The following is a 20,961-nucleotide window of genomic DNA, read 5'->3' as shown; positions in this document are numbered from 1 at the left end:
GGATCTGAACCACAGAAGCCAGGATCCCAGGTGGAGATGGGGATAACTCAGGTGAGAACTCCCCTGGGGTAGAAGGGGAGAAGGGAGAAAACGTCCTACCTGATGATTCTCCCTTGGACAAGAAAGGACTAGGGACACTGAGAGTGGGAGATGGAGTCTTTACACACAAAAGGCACAGAAGGTGATCAGCTCTGAGGTGTCAGAGCCAAAGACAGTGCCAAAACTAACAGGAGAGCCAAGTGTCTTGGGACCTTTTGATCTAGTGGACCAGAAGAAAAAGAAGAGGGAGGCTGAGTGTTTTTGGTCTTTGGGGTCCTTGGAACCCTACTGTGATTTGTTTTTGGTTTTTGAGGTCCTTGGAACCCTGCTGTGACCCCAATCAGACTTCTTCCACTTGCTGGAAGAAGCCAAAGAAGAACTGCCTGCTGGCAAAATTCCATTCAGGACCAACTTGGCCCTCTTCTCAGTGAATGCATGAGTTCCAAAGCCCTCGCAAATGGCACAAGGGGATTTGGGATGAACAGCCCCCAGACAGAATACACACCTGTCATGGGTGTCCTGCAAAAGCAGCTTGTGAACACTTTTTAATCCCCTTCTCAATATCTCAAAAATCTATCCACTGAATAATCAGAACAAACCTAAATACACAGCAAATACTAACTCTAAGATAGCACACTAAGTGGGAAAAGCATGTTAACAAGACAAAACTTAACCCTAAATTTAAACTAACTTACTCTAACCTACTACAAGGTAAAATGCACTAAACTACAAAAAAAAAATGCACACAAAGAAAAGAAGGGTAGATGATAAAGTGACCTAGATTTCACCCTAAAATAATGAAAAAAAAAAGAGATACACTCTGGCAGAGCAAATGACCAAGCTGCAATTCAGGGATGGTGGCAAATGAGATCTGAGGTAGTCTTACTGAATGAGGGATTATGAGTTGAGGTGGTGGAGCTCAGTGGGCTGAAGTCTTTGATATATGCCTGGTCTCGAATCTGAGTTGGATCCAATAACCCACAGGTTGAATCCAGAAGGAAAAGATAACATCAGATCATTAGATATTTCAAAGATTGGTGAAGTGGAATCTCAACAATTAGCAGTCACAACAGATGAAGGTCAAATACAAATATGATGTTAATCAAGCAACAGACATGTCTCTAGGAATGGATGGAACTCACACAGATATTTGGAAGTTATGACAAAGGTGGCTGTTAAAGATATGAAAGTCACTGTTTAATGATGTTTTGAAAGGGGTGGGAATACTTGCATCACAGAAGAAGGCAGTGATGGTAAGCAGTGGGTGTAGTATTTTCAAGGTACAGGGATCCTACAGACCTTACCTCATATACACCAATTTCAATTCTAAATCATGAGTACAAAGTATTTATGTCTATATTAGATAAGAAACTGGCAAAAATGTACAAAAGCTGAATGATACAGATCAGTGTGGTTTTGTGGAAGGGAGAGAAACATTTGATCATATTCGATACTAGAACAAAATTCATAGCTACAAAAGGTTGGTTTTAGATCTGCCAGCACCACTAATCAAACATAATTCTGCCAAGTCAAATTCAAATGCATTGCATTTGTACAATGCAAAGATTAACAAAGTGTTTATCCGAGCTGAGCCAGCAGTATATGTTTCACTTACTTCACCCGTACTACTGTGCTCTGGCTGCACCTCAGTAGTAATCCCAATTCACAAAACAAGTTCTGGTTTTAAAACTGCTTGAAGTATTACATGTCTGGCTTCTTCAAGAAATAGCTTTGGCTTATTTACACATTTACTTTTATCATGTTTATGTACCACGTTGTAGGCTTGGCCCCATTATAACCCATTCTCTGCATTTGTTATACTTACTCCTTCATTATTTGAACTTTTTGTGTCTGCAGACTTGAGCCTGTTACTATAAAATCTGTAGTGCCTGTATTTTTTGTTGCCCTCATACAAACTTAAACTAAGAAGCAGCAAATCCTACGTATTCAGCCCATAATACATACACTAGCAACACAGCTAATATGATCAGGTGTACTGTTTAACAAATGGATAAATCTAAACACAATTCAACTTACTTTGCTTCAGGGTCATATTCTGCCCAAATCCTTTTGAACTCATCCAGATGGTGGGGTCCCAAAATGGACCAGTCACGAGTCAGATAGTCAAAGTTATCCATTATTACAGCAACAAAGAGGTTAATAATCTGAAAAAGAAAAGCATATATTGATAAATGCAAAAAAAAAAAAAAAATGAATATGAATACAGTTCCTGGGAATGAAAACACTTTTCATTATGTTGCTCTTCATAGTTTTAAATCACCTACTAAAACTAAAATTAATTACTCCATGCAAAAAAAAAATATGCTGTGTTTTTTATTTTTTTTTTTTACATTTTCTGTGGTTTGGAGTTTGATAGTATCAACTCTTTTTTTCTCTGAATTAATAGAGATCTGTCATGTAGATCATGTTAAAAATAGTTTATGTATATAATGGAGCACCTATCACCCCTCAGTGACCTGGCATGGACAATTCCTTAACACTCTACCACAGTGAAAAGATGACATCTGTCACTTGTCTTGGGTCTATGTCAATTATTCGAATGCTTAAAATGTTGAACGTTATATGGTCGAGACCATATGTTCAACATTTCAAGTGTTTGAAGGTTGACTTTTAATGGCGCCATACGGTGCAGAATGGGAGAATTTCCCTTTTCTGCACTGAAGTGCGGTCTCAGAGTTGGTATATTTAAGTAGGGGGGTGTGGGGGGTGCATGGGGGCTTGCCCCCCTGCTTGCACTGTTAGTGTATGTTTTTCTTTTCTTTTTTTTTTTTTTATTAGATATTCGAACTTCCAAATATCGACCATATCGTCTCGACCATATGGTATTCGACATTTTGGAAGTTCGAATATTTGACATAGACCCCTTGTCTCGTGTGTTTAAATGAGACAATGAAGTGGTGTATGTGTTCAAGATATTTATTGTACATAAACACATCAGGAACAGTAACTGAAACATGCACTTAAGCTAAACGATTGACTTTCTACTCCACTCACTCTCACATGTGCACCTCCATTCATGTCTGCATTCACTCGGACTGACTACACAAAATGGTACTGATCTTGCAAGTGCTCAGTACTTACATGCACATACTATCTAGCTACAGTGGCTGACTAGGAACAATACTCTATGTGATTTTTATTTATTTATTTTTTTATTTTTTTATTTAACATTTGTTGACCGGGAATGTCTGACTAGGTTCCACAGAGCCTGTTTTCAGCGGAGGCCCGGGGAGAAATGCTCCAAATGTGATCTACAACATCCTTTGGTTATACTGGAAGGATAGGGTTGGAAAGATGTGCCACTGCAGTCTGACTAGTGGACCTGTGTAACAATCTTTGCAGATACATTAAAATGTTAAGACTACTATTCTGTAGTGGTCCGTGAATGGAAAAATCTAGTAGACTGCATGTATGCCAGGATGGTATGTCAAGTACAAATTTTCCAAGACAGGAGCAGGTCTGCAGAAAAGAGCGAAATGTAATCTGACCCAGAAGAAAGTGTGGAGACAAGCTTGCACGGTCTCCAACAGATACAAAATAACATTAAACATCTCCCCTTAAATAATAATAACAAAGAATAAAGGGGGCTGTATTATAAAAATCATTTGTGCTTTTAACAACCACAAGTAGACTTCTCAGCAAAAGGCGTCTTTATGGATATTAGTTGTCGTTTTATAACCACAACACTTGGAATAATAGGACCTAAAAGTAAAAAAAAAACTGCAATTAAAAGCAAAGCAAAAACAAACTGTTACATGATTTAAGTGTTTTTGCAAGGGGAGATTCTCCCCTCCTAAATAAATATACTAAATCTGTGCTTGCTGTATCTCTGAGCAGGATTGATACTCCGAGTTATTATATCCTTGGACACAGTATACACCTCCCACATTCTACCTGTAGTTATGCTAACCTGAGGATTATATTTATGGTCCCATGAATATTAGCAAAAAACAAAGATGGGAAGTGATGCCATCTTCTTAGGTCTTATTTCAGAAGGGAATAGAAACAAAGATGTACCATCCCAACATTGCATTCATAGGCTAGTAAAGTTCTAGCTCCTGGGGGGATGAATTAATAATAAGTCTGCAAAAATGCCATTAAGGTCATGAAGGCCTTGACAGCTGATGACCAAATAATGAGTATCAAGTAGGGATTAGGGACTCACAGTCTCAATAATAAAATTAGAAGAGATGCAGTCAATTAAAAACTGGATGGAAGATGTGGTGATTCTGATACGACGAGGGTACAGCTAGTCATTAGCTTTGAGTTATCTAGGGAGGCTAACAGATTAAGGTGGGGTAAATAAAATGGACATAGGCTAACATAAAGTCAAATGCATTGTTTAATGTAAATGAAAGAGGCATAGTGGTTTGGAGGGGTACAGTATCAAGGGCTTGCATGGGAAGATTATCTGCCAACAGTTTTCAGCAATATGAGCCACTTGGAGAAACGTGCACATAGGCTTATACCAAAGAACTGCAAGTTCTAGCTCAGCACATGGGCTTGGAAGTACAAAGGAAACATGGGAGGAACCACAGGAGAAGCTTAATATGAGGAGGACATGAATGAAGGAATACTGAGAAATGTCTAGTTTCTGTTCTGAAATATTAGAGATTGTACCCACCCTAGAAAGCACGAATACATACTTGAAAAAAAAACACAGCTGATGAGGACAGACATCACTCTACTTCAAGACATGAAATGGAAGACAAAAAATGGATTCAAACTAGGTGGGTTAAACATATTATAGTGTAGGTGGGCAACATGCCTGGAAAGAGTGTAAGAGAATAGAGGCAATAGTTTTCAGAAGACCTAGGCAATGTGAAAAAAAAACTGGAAAAAGTTGAGGACAATGGTGGGTCATCTTCGAGGGCTGGGTTCAGCTTACCAAATGGATGAACAGGAAGCATGTATGCACTGAACATAACAAAATGCAGTTCTTCCATTAATTTTTTGACAGTGAGGGGGAACTGATCTGAGTAATGGCCAACTGTTCAGAGAAAAGGAAGGCATTGACAAAAATAATAAAAGAGACAGTTTGTAAATGTGTTGACAAAGAGACAAGGTGGCAGAGTAGAAGACCATACACCTTCTCCAAGGATAAACTCAAACAGCTGAGTTGGGTATACAGATTTTTAGTGAGGCAAAATGATTTGGATAAAGAGATATCAAGAGTGAGAATGGAAGCATCTTGGACCAGATCTCATTGATGCTGGGGCTGAAAAACAAATAGGGAACTAAGGATGTTGCTGAATAGCAGTGGTCAAGCTACACATTAGATAGTGAAAGGAAGATAGTGAGGAAGGATTGTAGAAGAACAGCAGCAGATAACTTGCAGGTAAATAAACTGCACAGAGAAGAGTTGCAAGCTGACAGTCTGAGGTTAAGCAGACACAGATGGGTGGGATGATGGGAGAGGCAGAACACTTGAGAAGGGAAAAGGAGGCAGAGGTAAGTAGGATAGAGGAACACCTCAAGAGTTACAAAGATGGTTACTGAGGAAGGACATAAGGGGAAGGGAAGACAGAAAAGATGAACTCAGGATCAGATGTCAACTGAGGGTTGTGATGTCGCATAACACAGAATAAGAAAAAGAACTCCTAGCTCCATGGCAGAAAGGAATGAAATACTGACTATTGCTCATATGACCCTGAACTGACTGGTCATCTAGTCACTGAAGGAGTTAGATGAGGAGTGTGGAAGTGAGCATCTGAGGTGAGCTCAGTCATCCTGGTGGAAGACTGGCAGTCTAATCTACTGCAGCAAACACAGCCTGCAAAAGCTAGGTGTAATGCAAGAGACATCACAAAGTACTGTAGCAAGATCAGACACATACACAGAAGCTCACATGTCACAACAGGGTTAGCATTATGGGTCTATCTTGCGTCACACTGCTCTGGGTAAATAGGGGTGATATGACTTATTAAAAACCTGTGATGGCTGTCTGGACTATGACCTAAAGAAGGTGTAGTTGACATTACCAGATTTTAAAATGGCTTACTTCTTATGGTCAAGACCATATGATCAACGTTTTAAAATGTCAAACTGTGTTGAGATTGTGGTACAGTGGGGATCAAGGAATTTGCCCTTTTCCCCACTGTAGTGTGATCTCTGAGCTGTATATATAATTAGCAAGGGATGTGGGGGTGTGGGACGGGGGCTTGCCTTCCCCCCTGCAAAAACACTGCATTTTCTGTTTGCTGTTTCTTCGAGTTTTTAAAATAGTCTATCATATGGTCTCGGCCATATGAAGTTTGACATTTTAAAAATGTAATAATATAAACTAGATCCCAAAGCAGATGTATTGCAGCAGATATGGAGTTCAGATGACTGACAGGTGTGGTGATAAAAATATATTTTAAAAAGAAGCAAACAATGAAAATACAGGTTCTTCTATTTGAGTCAACAGGAGAGAAACGGAAAATGTTTCACATGGAAGTACAAGAAGAGAAGGGAGATGATGAATGCCTTTTGCGGTCAGAGCAATGAGAAGCTGAGGGATAACACAGAGACAGGGCAAGCTTTAGAAGATACTATAAAGAGCTCCACTAAATATGAGGATGACAGCTGGATGAATGGGATGGGGTAGGGCAAAGTTAGAAGAGGCACAGATATAGCTGATAGACAGATGTACCAGAGAAAAGCTTCAAGATTCAAGACAAGAATAAAGAAAAGAGAGAAGATGGAAAGGAGTATGTGTAAATTACAGTACAAACTGCATAAATGAAATGGTTTGTAACATAGCTAGAAATGTAGCCAGAAACATTCTGTTAAGTGAAAATATGTTAGAATAGGAAATAAAGAATTAGAAAAGAGTATGTTAGACTAGGAGACAAAGAAGCAGGAAAAATGTATGTCAGAAGTAGAGAGAAAGTAGCAGTAAAAGGGTAAGCAAAAGGATATGCAAAAATATAAATTCAAAAATATGCAAAAAAGAAAAAAAAATCTACGATGAAGAAAAGACAAAGGTATTAGGTCCAATACTTAGGAGTATGTAAGTTAAGGAGTGGAGGCTTAACAATAATTGTCAAAATAATGGAACAGAAAGCTTTCCTTGATGTGCTTCTTTACAGACTTTCTGAAGTCCTTAAGACGGGTATTTGACTTGATATTTAAAAATAATGTGTTACAGTATTATGGTACTAGTTTAGAGAATGATCTTTTGGCTACAGCAAGGGAGTAAGATGCCTAACCAAGAGATTGTTATCTGTAATCCTGCGATTATAGGTTGAACTTTTAAACTATAAGAACTGAATAAGGGAACGACAATGGCAGTCATTTAGTAATTTTTAAGTGACAGTATTCAATAAGGAAGAGGCTCTATATTCTGTAAGGTATTATTTATATTTTGATATAGTATGATAGTGATGCTTCTGTGATGAGCTAAGGTGTAAAAATACAAGATATAAAGTTCAGTTCAGTTTACTTCCACCGATTCTATTATTTTCGACCAACAAAAAGAAAAACCAAATAGATGGAAAACGCTCACTTTATTAACAGACAGACAAAGCTTTCTGGAATATCCCTTCTTCAGTGTTAAATTCAAATAGTGATAAACCTTGGAATTTATAGGCATTCAAAAAACCCACCACATGACACAACCATCCAATGTATAACCTAAGATCATTAACATCTCATTAAAAATGCAAATAGTTCTAAAAGATACAACTTTCATTCTTATGTCACATATATACATATATATATAAAAAAAACATAAAAATGCATATAAAAGCATCTTCAACTCTAAAAATTAATAGAATTATTAATTTATAATAATAATACCTATTTTAACACAGTACGCTCAACAACTGAATTATAAAAATGTTGATGACAAAAGTATAGCTGCAAAATATATTCTTTGCCTACTTATTACAGGTATATCAAACTTATATCCTTCTTTTTGAAATAGCTACCTACCTATATTGTTTCTGTCTAAAATCCAACATCGGTTTTAATGTTATTCTATAATTTAATCCTGGTGTTCTATCTGCTGCTAATCTTATTATCCACTTATATTTTGACATTTCTAACTTATTATTCTGATCACCCAGTCGTAAGTTCTTATATATAACTTCTAACACTTTAAATTTAAAGTTATGTGAATTACCTTTATCTAATCTATGTTGTGCTAATGCATTAGATGGAATATTCCTCTTCATATCTGACCTATGTTCAATAATATGATCTTTTAAACATCTGGAACATTTTCAAACATAGAAACATTGACATTGTGTGCATGTAGCTAGATAAACAACCATGGTTGTTTTACAGGTTGCAGCACATTTTATTTCATATTTTAACTTATTTATTGGGTGTTCAAAATATTTTTTGTCGCAGATATCTGAACAACAGCTACAGTTGTAACAGGGAACTGTTCCTGTATTATACACCGCAGATGTAGTTAAATTCACTTTAAAATCTTTAAAACATAATTTTCTCTTCAAATTGCTCATATTTCTATAAGCAAATAAGGCTTATTGCCTAACAATACTTGTAGTTCAGGTTGAACCATTAAAATACTCCAATTCCTTTTTATAATCGCCTCTACATATTTTGTCAAATTATTATATGTGGTGACATACCTTACTACAGGACATATTTTCTTATCTTTATCAATAATATCCACATAACTGCTAAAATAAGGAGATGCTTGCTTCACCCTAAGCTCCATTATATTTCTGCTCATTTGTATAGTATTCTCTTTATCATTTTGAAATTCCTCAATTAATATTTCCATTTGTCCTTTACATTTTTCAAGATCAGTGTTCAGCCTCCTAATTCTCAACAACTGACTTTTGACAATACCTTTAAACACATGCTGCATGCATGCTTTTAGCATGTGTATATTTATTCACTTGTACATTCTTTCTATATGCACAAGTTTCTAATTTATTGTCAGTGCCTTTGTAGATTTCTACATCCAAGAAAAATATCTTATTTTGAGAGTAATTGGTAGTAAACTTAAGAAAGTTTGTGGTATTATTCAAATACTGAACAAAGGTCTTTAATTCTTGTTCATTTCCTTTCCATAGTAAAAAACAATCATCAACGAAACGTTGACAGAAAAGGATATTATTTTAAAAAATATTACTAATGTCTCTTATATAATTTTTTTATATATATTTTTCCCCATTGATTTAATACTATATTAGCATAGGTGTTGGCCATAGCAGTGCCCATGGCCACTCCTGACATTTGTACATATGGCTTCCTATTAAATAAAAATACATTATTTTCCAAAACTATTTCTATAATACTACAGAGTGTTTCCACCTCTTTCCCTTTCATTTTCACTTCTTCACATAAAAATTCACGCATCGCGTTAACTCCATAATCGTTTGGTATTACTGTGAATAGTGAACTTATATCTAAAGTTACCATTATATATTCTCCATTAGTATTACTTTCATACCATGTATACAATTTTTTCAGGAAGTCATTTGTATCTCTATATACAATGTATGTCTAAAACTGTTGTTCAAAGATTCATGCAATGATACAAGAGTTAAATTTAAGAAAAAAAGTACATTTATTCCTAACAACTATCCTATTTTGGATGCTTTTTCAATAATATGTGAAGATGATTTAAGAAGTTTGTATCAAGATGTTAATACAGGGAAATTTAAAGTGAAAAATATAATGTTTCGTATGATGAGTATTTAGCTTGTAAGCAATTATGTAGTAATGAGGATATTATTATTAAGCAAGCAGATAAAGGAGGGGCAATGGTCATATTTAATAAAGAAGAATATAATAATTTAATGAAAGAATTTTTAACAGATAAACTTTCAAAGAATTAAAGTTTGAGGAAGTGAGAAAGATAATTTATGAAATAAATATGTATGTATATGAGATGCAAATACAAGACGATATTACAATAGAGTTATTTAACTTATTTACAGTGCCAACTCCAGTGATCCCTGTGATATACGGGATACCGAAGTTGCACAAATCAATGACCACCCCACCGATGAGACCTATCTTCTCTGGAAGGGGGTGGTCAACAGAAACTATATCCATTTATATTCAGGAACAGTTATATAAATATTTACCTCTATGTCCTAGCTATATTAGAGATACAAATGACTTCCTGAAAAAATTGTATGTATGAAAGTAATACTAATGGAGAATATATAATGGTAACTTTAGATATAAGTTCACGATTCACAGTAATACCAAACGATTATGGAGTTAACGCAATGCATGAATTTTTATGTGAAGAAGTGAAAATGAAAGGGAAAGAGGTGGAAACACTCTGTAGTATGATAGAAATAGTTTTGGAAAATATTTTTTTTTATTTAATAGGAAGCCATATTTACAAATGTCAGGAGTGGCCATGGGCACTGCTATGGCCAACACCTATGCTAATATAGTATTAAATCAAAGGGGAAAAAAATTATATAAGAGACATTAGTAATATTTTTAAAAATAATATCCTTTTCTATCAACGTTTTGTTGATGATTGTTTTTTACTATGGAAAGGAAATGAACAAGAATTAAAGACCTTTGTTCAGTATTTGAATAATACCACAAACTTTCTTAAGTTTACTACCAATTACTTTTGAAATAAGATATTTTTCTTGGATGTAGAAATCTACAAAGGCACTGACAATAAATTAGAAACTTGTGCATATAGAAAGAATGTACAAGTGAATAAATATACACATGCTAAAAGCATGCATGCAGCACATGTGTTTAAAGGTATTGTCAAAAGCCAGTTGTTGAGAATTAGGAGGCATTGATCTTGAAAAATGTAAAGAACAAATGGAAATATTAATTGAGGAATTTCAAAATGATAAAGAGAATACTATACAAATGAGCAGAAATATAATGGAGCTTAGGGTGAAGCAAGCATCTCCTTATTTTAGCAGTTATGTGGATATTATTGATAAAGATAAGAAAATATGTCCTGTAGTAAAACCAAAAGTAAACACTGCAACGGCAGAACACAACACTGGATATAGATAAACAAAATTTAATAATGGAATTTATGGAAATTGTCTTAGATTTTAACTACATTTTTTTTTGATGGAGAATACTACAAGCAACATAGAGGTGTAGCAATGGGTGCTTCTTGCACCCCAGTATTTGCAAACTTGGTGATGTTAAACTGGGAGCAAAATCATGTGTTTAATAGTGTTTTTTTTCAATATATGAGACTTTACGTTAGATTTTTGGATGATATTTTTATTTTATGGAAGGGCTCAGAAAGTATCATTAAGGATCTGGTAGAGTATCTCAATAATAGTACAGGATTTTTAAAGTTTACACATGTATATAACACACAAGGTATAAACTACTTGGACACATATATAGACAAGGACAGAAGTAGTTTCAAATCTAAGATATATAGAAAACCATCCTTCAGCAACTCATACTTGCAATATTCCAGTGACCACCCGATTAAACAAAAGCATAGTATAGTCAAGGGACAATTAATCAGGGTGTCACGGATGACCTCAAAAAAGGAAGACTTACAAGAGGAATTAGGAAAAGTAGCTCATATGTTCCAAGAGAGAGGGTACCCGGAAAAATAATAAACGAATATGTGGAATACATTCAAGGAGAATGGGGTAAAAAATATAAGCCACTTCTAGGTAACATCTATGGTTTGAGAGAAGACAGTGGAATAAATAACATTGAAAATAATAATAAGAACTATGAAAGAGCTATGATAGTACCACTCAGAGGTTATGCAAGGGAGGTAGAGAAAATTATAACAAAGAATTGGGCTATTTTGAGGAATAACCCCAAGTTGTGGAATATAGGGGGTAACAAACCCAATTTTGTATACAAAGTTGGTGCAAACTTGAAAAAGAATTTTGAAATGCATAGTAAGTTGAATTATAAACATAGGACTACAAAATGTGGCAATTGCCCACAGTGTAAATATATATGTACAGAACAAAATCTAAAAATCAATAATTATTTACAAAATGTGGTGAAACCAGAAAGAGGGAATTGTCAAACCACTGGTGTGATCTATCTGGCTATGTGTGAAACCTGCTCCAGTTTCTACATAGGTAAAACTGAGAGAAAGTTGAAAGACAGAATATATGAACACACATACCAGATAAATACACACAACTCCAATAATGCCCTATATAGGCATATCAGTAGTTCTCAGGGCTGCAAAGATTTTAGATTTACAATTTTAGAAAATGTATCAAAAAATACAAGGGGTGGGGACTATAGAACATACATAGAAGAAAGAGAAATCAAATGGCAAATAAGATTACAAGCAAGCCTACCCCCGGGTTTAAACGAAATCATTACCATAAAGCCTATATTAAATAGAAAAGTGGAATTTACAAAATGAAAATGGACGTTTTATGGGAACATATGGAATTAACAATAATGTAATTGTATTCTACAAGTTTTTATTAATTTTCATTTAAGTGTGTATATTTATATGGTATTTATATGGTTTTTAACATGTTTTTAATGCACTTTGCACTTTAAATTCACCAATCAATTTAGCAATTTGTGACATCATGATGTAATTTAAGTATTTATAGGGGAAAATGGGAATGGATGTAGATTCTGATGAAATCCCTGGTAGCAGGGAAGAAAGCGCTCAATCGTGTACAACTATCTAATAAAGATTTTTATGGTGTGGATCCCTGCCGTTGCAGTGTTTACTTTTGGTTTTATTTTGTGGATATGTCCTGTAGTAAGGCATGTCACCACATATAATAATTTGACAAAATATGTAGAGGCGATTATAAAAAGGAATTGGCGTATTTTAATGGTTCAACCTGAACTACAAGTACTGTTAGGCAATAAACCTTATTTTGCTTATAGAAATATGAGCAATTTGAAGAGAAAATTATGTTTCAAAGATTTCATAGTGAATTTAACTACATCTGTAGTGTATTATACAGGAATAGTTCCCTGTTACAACTGTAGCTGTTGTTCAGATATCTGCAAAAAAAAATATTTTGAACACCCAATAAATAAGTTAAAATATGAAATAAAATGTGCAGCAACCTGTAAAACAACCATGGTTGTTTATCTAGCTACATGCACATAATGTCAATGTTTCTATGTTTGAAAATGTTCCAGATGTTTAAAAGATTGTATTATTGAACATAGGTCAGATATGAAGAGGAATATTCCATCTAACGCATTAGCACAACATAGATTAGATAAAGGTAATTCACATAACTTTAAATTTAAAGTGTTAGACATTATATATAAGAACTTATGACTGGGTGATCAGAATGATAAGTTAGAAATGTCAGAATATAAGTGGATAATAAGATTAGCAGCGGATAGAACACCAGGATTAAATAATAGAATAACATTAAAACCGATGTTGGATTTTAGACAGAAACAATATAGGTAGGTAGCTATTTCAAAAAGAAGGATATAAGTTTGATATACCTGTAATAAGTAGGCAAAGAATATATTTTGCAGCTATACTTTTGTCATCAACATTTTTATAATTCAGTTGTTGAGCGTACTGTGTTAAAATAGGTATTATTATTATAAATTAATAATTCTATTAATTTTTAGAGTTGAAGATGCATTTATATGCATTTTTATGTTTATATATATATATATATATATATATATATATATATATATATGTGTGTGATTTATAAGAATGAAAGTTGTATCTTTTAGAACTATTTGCATTTTTAATGAGATGTTAATGATGTTAGGTTATACATTGGATGGCTGTGTCATGTGGTGGGTTTTTTGAAATTACTATAAATTCCAAGGTTTATCACTATTTGAATTTAACACTGAAGAAGGGATATTCCCGAAAGCTTTGTCTGTCTGTTAATAAAGTGAGCGTTTTCCATCTATTTGGTTTTTCTTTTTGTTTTCTAAGGTGTAAAAATCTCAGTCTTCTGTTTTTTTGCACTTTAGAAGACATATGTGTTTTGTGGGTTATGTAAGTCAAAAGGAGGACATTTTCTAACCTGGATATTTGGACATTTTTTGTTATGCATTGTCTTGCTTCTTAAGTTAAAATATGGTTACACACCATCTAGGCTCAGCAGGATGATATATGGTGAAAGACATAATGTAAAATAGGGATTGCAGGGCAAGGCAACATTTGGAAACTAAAAAATTAGAAAAAAAGACTTGGACCCGATTGACAATGATTGGTGGTAATCTTAACAGGTGTGGAGAACGTTGAAGAACTGGTACATCTTGTGTCATCAGAAACCACATATATTACAGAGACAGTTTCTGATGCCAGACCAGCTTCAGAAGGAGGGGAGACGAAAATGTCTTATGCTGGAGATGTTGGGAGGGTTAAGCCAGTAGGGTCTATATGTTTTGAAACTCAAAACGAGTGCATAAGCTTTGGCAGATAGTATGCTCTAATGAAAAGTAATTTTTCCAAATGGAATATAGTTTATGTGGAACTTTTGCATATGAGGTAATAGAGGGAGTTGGCAAGTATGGGTTAGAAAAGAAACAAAATGCACCAGCTCACAAGAGCTGACAATATAGGGAGAAACAGAAATTGGAAGGATGGGAGGAAAAAACAGGCCCAAGATCAGTCTCAGGAAAGAAAAAAGAAGTTATGTACTCATCATAACATTCCGTGTGTGTTGTCCATCTTCGCCTTCATTCTTACCAATCCTCAGATCCATCTCAACCTTTATTTTCAAGCTCAAGGCCTTCTGCCAGCTCATGGCTAAAACCCTATCCCAGCATGCATTAGAACCCTCTTCAGATCTTGTTTGCCCTTATTATAAGGGTATGATTGTATCACAGAAAGAACTAGAATCAGATGAAGAAGGTCAAAGATTAAAGTAATAGAACTTTATAGACTCAGTTTTTCAGGAGTAAAGAAGGGTGGGGGAATGAGTGTGGGATGTAAGAATGAAGGTGAAGATGGACAACACACATGGAACGTTATGGTGAGTACATAACTTCTTTTTGTGATATTGTCCTATCTCGACTTCATTCTTACTAGGTTGGGACAGCGTCCCTAGCACCTAGAGTCTTGGGTGGCTCAAGGGAGAATATTCCTCAGAATCATGGAACCAAAAGAGGCCCTATTCCTGGAGGCCAAATCGACTTTGTAATGAGTGATAAAGGTATGTGGTTTGCCCATGCTGATACAGCAAAAATGGTATCAATTGGTAATTTAGCCAGAAAAGCTGAAGAGGTTGCAATGGCTCTTGTAGAATGGGCTTTAACTCTTCTGGGAAGATCTTTACTTTGAGACTAATAGATAAAAAGTTATGCAATCTGGAATCTATTCAGAAAGTGTTACCTTAGAAACAGGGGTACCTTTCTTTGAGTCTGAAAAAGAAATAAATAACTGGTTAGTTTTTCGGAATTCTGTAGTACTGTGTAAGTGAAAACATAACTGTCTATACACATCCAGTTGATGTAACGTGTATTCTGCCTTGTTCTCGTAATTTGGGAAGAGGACTGGTAGTTCTGTAGTGTGGTTCAAATTTGACTCTGAAGTTACTTTGGCCAAAAAAGAAGGATTTGTGCATAAGGACACCCTGTCCCTATGGAAAAGCAATAGACAAGGCTTGCAACTCTGACACGCTTCTAGCAGAGGTGATTGCTACCAAGAAAATGTTTTTTTCAGGTCAAAAATTTCAGTTCGCAAGATGATGCTGGTTCAAAAGGGGGAAATATTAAATGAGACAGGAAGAAATTTAAGTCTCATGGTGTTGGAGGGTCTCTGATAGGTGGCCTTAATAACAAGGTACCCTTAAGAAAGGCTTTGCATTGCCTTGTTAGAGCCTGATTCACCTAGATGAAAACTGGAGAGTTTTTCTAGCTGAACTCTAATGGTAGCCACAGCTGCACCTTCATTGAATGGTTTTGCTAGGAATTCTAGAAAATTGACTGGGGCAGAAAAGGGATCGATATGGTTATGAGAAGCCCATAAGAAGAATCTTTCCCATTTGCTTCTATATATCTTTCTTGCTGAAGCCTTATGAGAAGAAATTAGAATATAAACCCAAGCAGAAAACAGTGTCAAAACCACCACTAACAAAAAAGCCAAACACTGCTTGCACCACGGTCTCAAACAGAACTTTACTGTAGCTGAAAATAAAAAACACACGGATTGAGCGCTTTCTTCCCTTACACAGGGATTTCATCAGATTCGCGTTCCTGATGCATGAGTCAGAAGGTCTGGAACCAGGTCCAGAAACCATGGCTCCTCCTGAAAATGAGGCCACAGGAAGCAGAACCAGATTTGATGAGGCCAGCATGGGGTGATGAGTATCAAGTCCCTTCCTAAGCAACTGGCTTTCTGAAATACTTTGGGAATTAGTGGAAAAGGAGGAAAAGCATAGAGGAGACCTGAGGGACAATCATGATCAAATGCATCCCTTGGTGACTCTCCCAGAGGGGGGGATAAGGGCAAAGTAGCTGCTGCATTTGGCATTCATGGAATTCGCAATAAGGTTGCAGCAAGGCTGGCCCCATTTTTGGAAAATCTTTTCCACTACTTCCTGTTTTACGGACCACTCATGAGGCATCAGAATCGCTCTGCTGAGTCTATCCGCTATCACACTGGATTTCCCCTGGATGTGTGTTGCTATCAGAAAACATTGGGAGGAGGTTGCCCATTACCATACTCTCAGGGCTTCTCAACAAAGGGGGTAAGATCTGGTTCCTCCTTGTTTGTTTATGTACCATACATACATATTGTCCGTCTGTTCTGCAATAGTTTCCAGCGGAAGAGAGTCCTAGAATGTTCGCAATGTTAGAAGCACCACTCTCATTTCTAGGACACTGATGTGCAAGTGGGACTCATGATCCTGCCAGGTGCCTTGGACTGTCTTTCCCAGATAATGCCTCCCACCCTGAGAGGCATCCGTGGTCACTGTGGTTAGTGGTTAGGGAAGTACAAGCAGTCGATCTAGAGTCACTTAAGTGGAGTAAAGCCACCAATGAAGGTCCTTATTGCAATTTCTGTTATTATTATTTTGTGAGACATTGGTAGGTCTTGCATGGACCACTGAGTGGAAAGCAACAACTGGAAAATTCTCATGTAAAGACATGCTGGGGGGGATCAAAATGATTGCTGCTGCCATGATTCCCAGGGATTTTAGAACCATCTTTGCTTGAACTTTTTTCTTTCTTAAAATGTATGAAACCTGGTGCCTTAGAACTTCAATTCTTTCTGAAGGGAGTCTGGCCATCATGTTTGTTGAGTTTAATTCTGCCTCTATGAATACCACATGCTGAGAAGGCACTAAGGCAGATTTTCGTAGTTTATTGTAATTCCTAGGTGAGAGCAGAGTTGCAAGGTTGTGTCTCTTGTTTTCATTAGCAGATGCTTGGTCGTAGCGGTTGGGAGCCAGTCGTCTAAGTATGGAAACACCCGGAATCCTAGAAGTCTCAAGTGAGCTGCGACTACTGACATACATTTGGTGAACACTCTCGGGGCTGTAGTGAGGTCAAAGGGCAGAGCTCAAAACTGGTAGTGACTGGCTCCCAGCCAAAAGCACAAGTGACTCCTGGATTGCCTGTCCATTTTTATGTGGTAGTATGCATCTTGGACATCTATAGAGCACATCCAATTGTCTTGTCCCAGGAATGGGAGTATTGAATGCAGTGTCACCCTCCGGAACTTGGTCTTTCTTACTGATTTGTTTAAATTGCTGAGGTCCAGTATTAGTCTCCAGTCCCCTGTTTTCTTTGGAGCTAAAAAGAATCTTGAGTAAGTTCCAGATCCTATTTGGTCTGAGGGGACTCTATGAATGGCTCTTTTGTCTAGCAACGTTTGAATTTCTAAAGTTGCTTGTTCCTTTTGACTGGGTGGAACATCTGGAACCTTATTAATCTTTAGAATGGGATGGGGAAAAAAGTATGGTGCAACCTCTGGATATGATGCTTTCTACCCATTTTTCTTTTGTTACTTGTTGCCAGGCTTCCTGGTACAAAGATAAGCAACCCCTGACTCCCTCCAGAGCTGGACAGGCAGGCCTTCATTCAGGAGCACTGAAAGCACTTACCAAAGAAAGAATCTCTGTTGCCCTGATTTTGCGGCCCCCCTCTGCCACATAGTCGAAGAGTTGGTGGACTTCCAGCCACCTCTCTGCTTTAGCATTTCCAGGATGTCTTGAAAGAAGACATCATCAGGAGGCGACCATGGGGACCCTTCAGCTTCGAGGTCTGTATCAGAAGTGACGGACTCCTCTGGGGAGTCTAAGTGCTCCCTCTTGCAAAGGCTCTTCCGAGGGACCTCCTCAGAGAGGTATTCTGTGGAGGTTTTGGAAGAGTGGGGGGGGGTGCCCTCTGGGGCATCCTGAGGCCTAGGATCTCTGTGTCCCTGTGGATGCAGGTGTATAGGGGCAGACACTGGAGCTTTTGGGGGTAGAACATCCAGAGATTACAGTGGAGCCGTCTGTGGAGACAGCACGCTCATTACTTCAAAAGCACACTGTCCCTGATCCGAGGATATCCCTGGATCCAAAGAATCCGAGGGACCCCCCCAGAACCAAAGATGACAGGCCAAGGTAGGAGCCAAGCTCAGCCGACCCGAGGCCCCAAGAGGCAAAGTGGGATCGGATAACTGTCTGATCCAACCTGCCTCCCTGGACCCAACTGGAGAGTGTTGGCTCCTAGACTCCATCAGCTCAGATGGAGCTGAGGATGTTGGAGCCATGGTCAGATCCACAGATCCTTTAGTAGGTCTCGGATCAGAGGGTTCCACTATGATCAGCTCTGGATCTTCTGACTCTGAAGCCAGGGGTTCGATCAGAGGAGGAATTGAAGCAGAAGGGGTTGATGTGGTAGGATCCGAAGCCCTCAGGGTCGGATCCAACAAACATTTAGTCATTGCCAGTGTCTTCAAAAGCCTATGTACCACCTGATCCACATAGTCAATCAAAAGACTCCTGGAAGACCGAGCCGAGGAGGTTGGAGACTTTGATCGTAGCAGGATAGGCAATCTGAGTGTAGGGGAGAATGGCCCCAAGGCTGGAGACTATCTCCGTATTTCAAACTCAACTGGTACCGAGGTAGACAGTGTCTGAGCTGAAGATGATTTGTCGGATCCAATAAGCTTTGGATCTGAGGTGGAGATTTTTGGTATCTTTTTTGTCTGTTCCGATAAAGTGGAAGAGGAAGAGCTCTTTTTGGATTTGTCAAGATGTGTCAGATTTTGAGGTGGGAGACTTGTCAGTTTTGGATAAACCCGGACCTTCTTCTAAAGCCTCTGAGAAGGAGGTTTTTAAAAGTCCTTTCAGTATTAATTTGTTCATCCTCTGCAGGAGCGCTCTATGAGTAAAGGCATGACAAACAGAGCATGACTCCTGGAGATGGACAGCCCCAAGGCAATAAACACAAAGTGTGTGTCTATCACTTAAGGGCATTTTCTTTCCACAGCCTTTGCATTTTTTGAACCTCATTGGTTTTGAATCTTTGTTAGACATTTTGACAGAGAAAAACTAACTGGATAGAATCAGAAAGAACAAACTTTTTTTTTAAACTAAAGTTAGACCCTCTAATTTAAATGGGTCAAACTGATGGAAAAAAAGGAAAAACACAAAAGGAAATAAGGGGAGGCACAGCCCTCTAACTTAAACAGGCTATGCCCAGAAGACAGAGAAAGTTAGACAATGCCCTCTAACTTAAATGGGCTGAGAAAATAGTTCTCTAACTTAAATGAACTGTATCTAAAAAACGTCACGGAAAGAAACAAGAAAGGGATAACAACCCTCTAACTAAAATGGACTATTTAACTGTAAAAAGGGAGCTGGGAGAGGGACAACAGGGCCTAAAGGAAAGGTGACGGACAATTGGAAAAAATAGCTACAATAGCAGAAAAAATAATTATTCACTAAATAATCACAGTATAAAGTAAAATAACAAAAAAGGCAATTTTAAAGGTTAAACAAGGAAATAAAGCTAATACTCAGCCAGAGCTAGCAGACGAACACCCGATCTTGTTTAGCGGCAAACAAGATCTGAAGAGGGTTCTAATGCATGCTGGGACAGCGTTTTAGCCACAAGCTGGCAGAAGGCCTCGAGCTTGAAAATAAAGGCTGAGACGGATCCGAGGATCAGATCCGAACCCAACCTAGTAAGAATGAAGGCGAGATAGAACAACATCATATCTTTAGTTCTAGTTATGCAGTTCACAAAATGCTTAAAATGGGAGGTCAGATGGATACGATTAAATAGAGATAGAAATGTATTCTTCAGTACTCTATGGTGGGAATAGGTCGGGGAGAGCAGGGATAGGTTGTTCAGGGACAGCATGTTAGGTACACTAGTAGAGGGGAAAGTCGGGGGGGGGGGGCAACAAAGAAAGTTAACTGATTGTGGATAAACAGTACTTGGAAACTGGTGGAAAAGTAGGCCCTAGTAGAAGGAAGTGTGTATGAAGGATGGCAGCTGAAATTACAAAGTGATCACTGAGGCAGGAGTAGGGGGAAACTTAAGTTAAGTCCTTAAGTACATAAATGTAATTACAATCTTGATTAGATGTTAATAGGAACAGATATGTTTTTACTGACATATAATTGGGGTGGTGCTCTTGTTCAAACGTCACTAGTTTAAGAATATTATCTAAAGCAAAAAAATGTGGGATTCTGTCTAGTCTCCTAGCAGGAAGTTCCTGATATTAAGAGTTTATATATCGGATCCTATATGGGAAACTTGCTAATGAGTAAAGCAAGAAACAAACTGACTGATGGTAATGGCAACCAACAAGAACAAACACGAAAGATACAATGCAGGCCCCAAAAGGATGACTTCTATAAAATACTGTCAACATCAGTGGTCCAGGGAGGGGACGTCACGAGAAATCCTGTATCTGAACATTTACTGCTGCAGTGAATAAATATTTGACAGGCTGTCTCAGAAGCATGCAAAGGCCAAAATGACAAAATCCATACCAAGAAACAAGGTCCTTAAAACTTGGTGTCTGGTCACTTGTCTGGCTAACTC

General features: G+C 37.3%; 1 protein-coding gene across 5 annotated transcripts in view; it reads right to left on the bottom strand.

Moving 5' to 3' along the window:
* The window catches only part of LOC122815212 (voltage-dependent L-type calcium channel subunit alpha-1C-like), a 2,602,552-nt gene that overhangs the window by 651,233 nt on the left and 1,930,358 nt on the right, over positions 1 to 20,961 (bottom strand). For all 5 annotated transcript variants that reach the window (XM_044087523.1, XM_044087521.1, XM_044087522.1 and 2 more), the window contains one exon: positions 2,077 to 2,204. In XM_044087523.1, coding sequence (XP_043943458.1) covers positions 2,077 to 2,204 — 128 coding nt within the window. The remainder of the gene's footprint in view (positions 1 to 2,076; positions 2,205 to 20,961) is intronic.

Source organism: Protopterus annectens, chromosome 11.part0 (assembly GCF_019279795.1).
Source record: "Protopterus annectens isolate FY-2018-M chromosome 11.part0, PAN1.0, whole genome shotgun sequence".
NCBI classification, from domain to species: domain Eukaryota; kingdom Metazoa; phylum Chordata; order Ceratodontiformes; family Protopteridae; genus Protopterus; species Protopterus annectens.
Note: the sequence above shows the minus strand (reverse complement) of the source record. Positions and strands in the feature narration are given on the sequence as shown.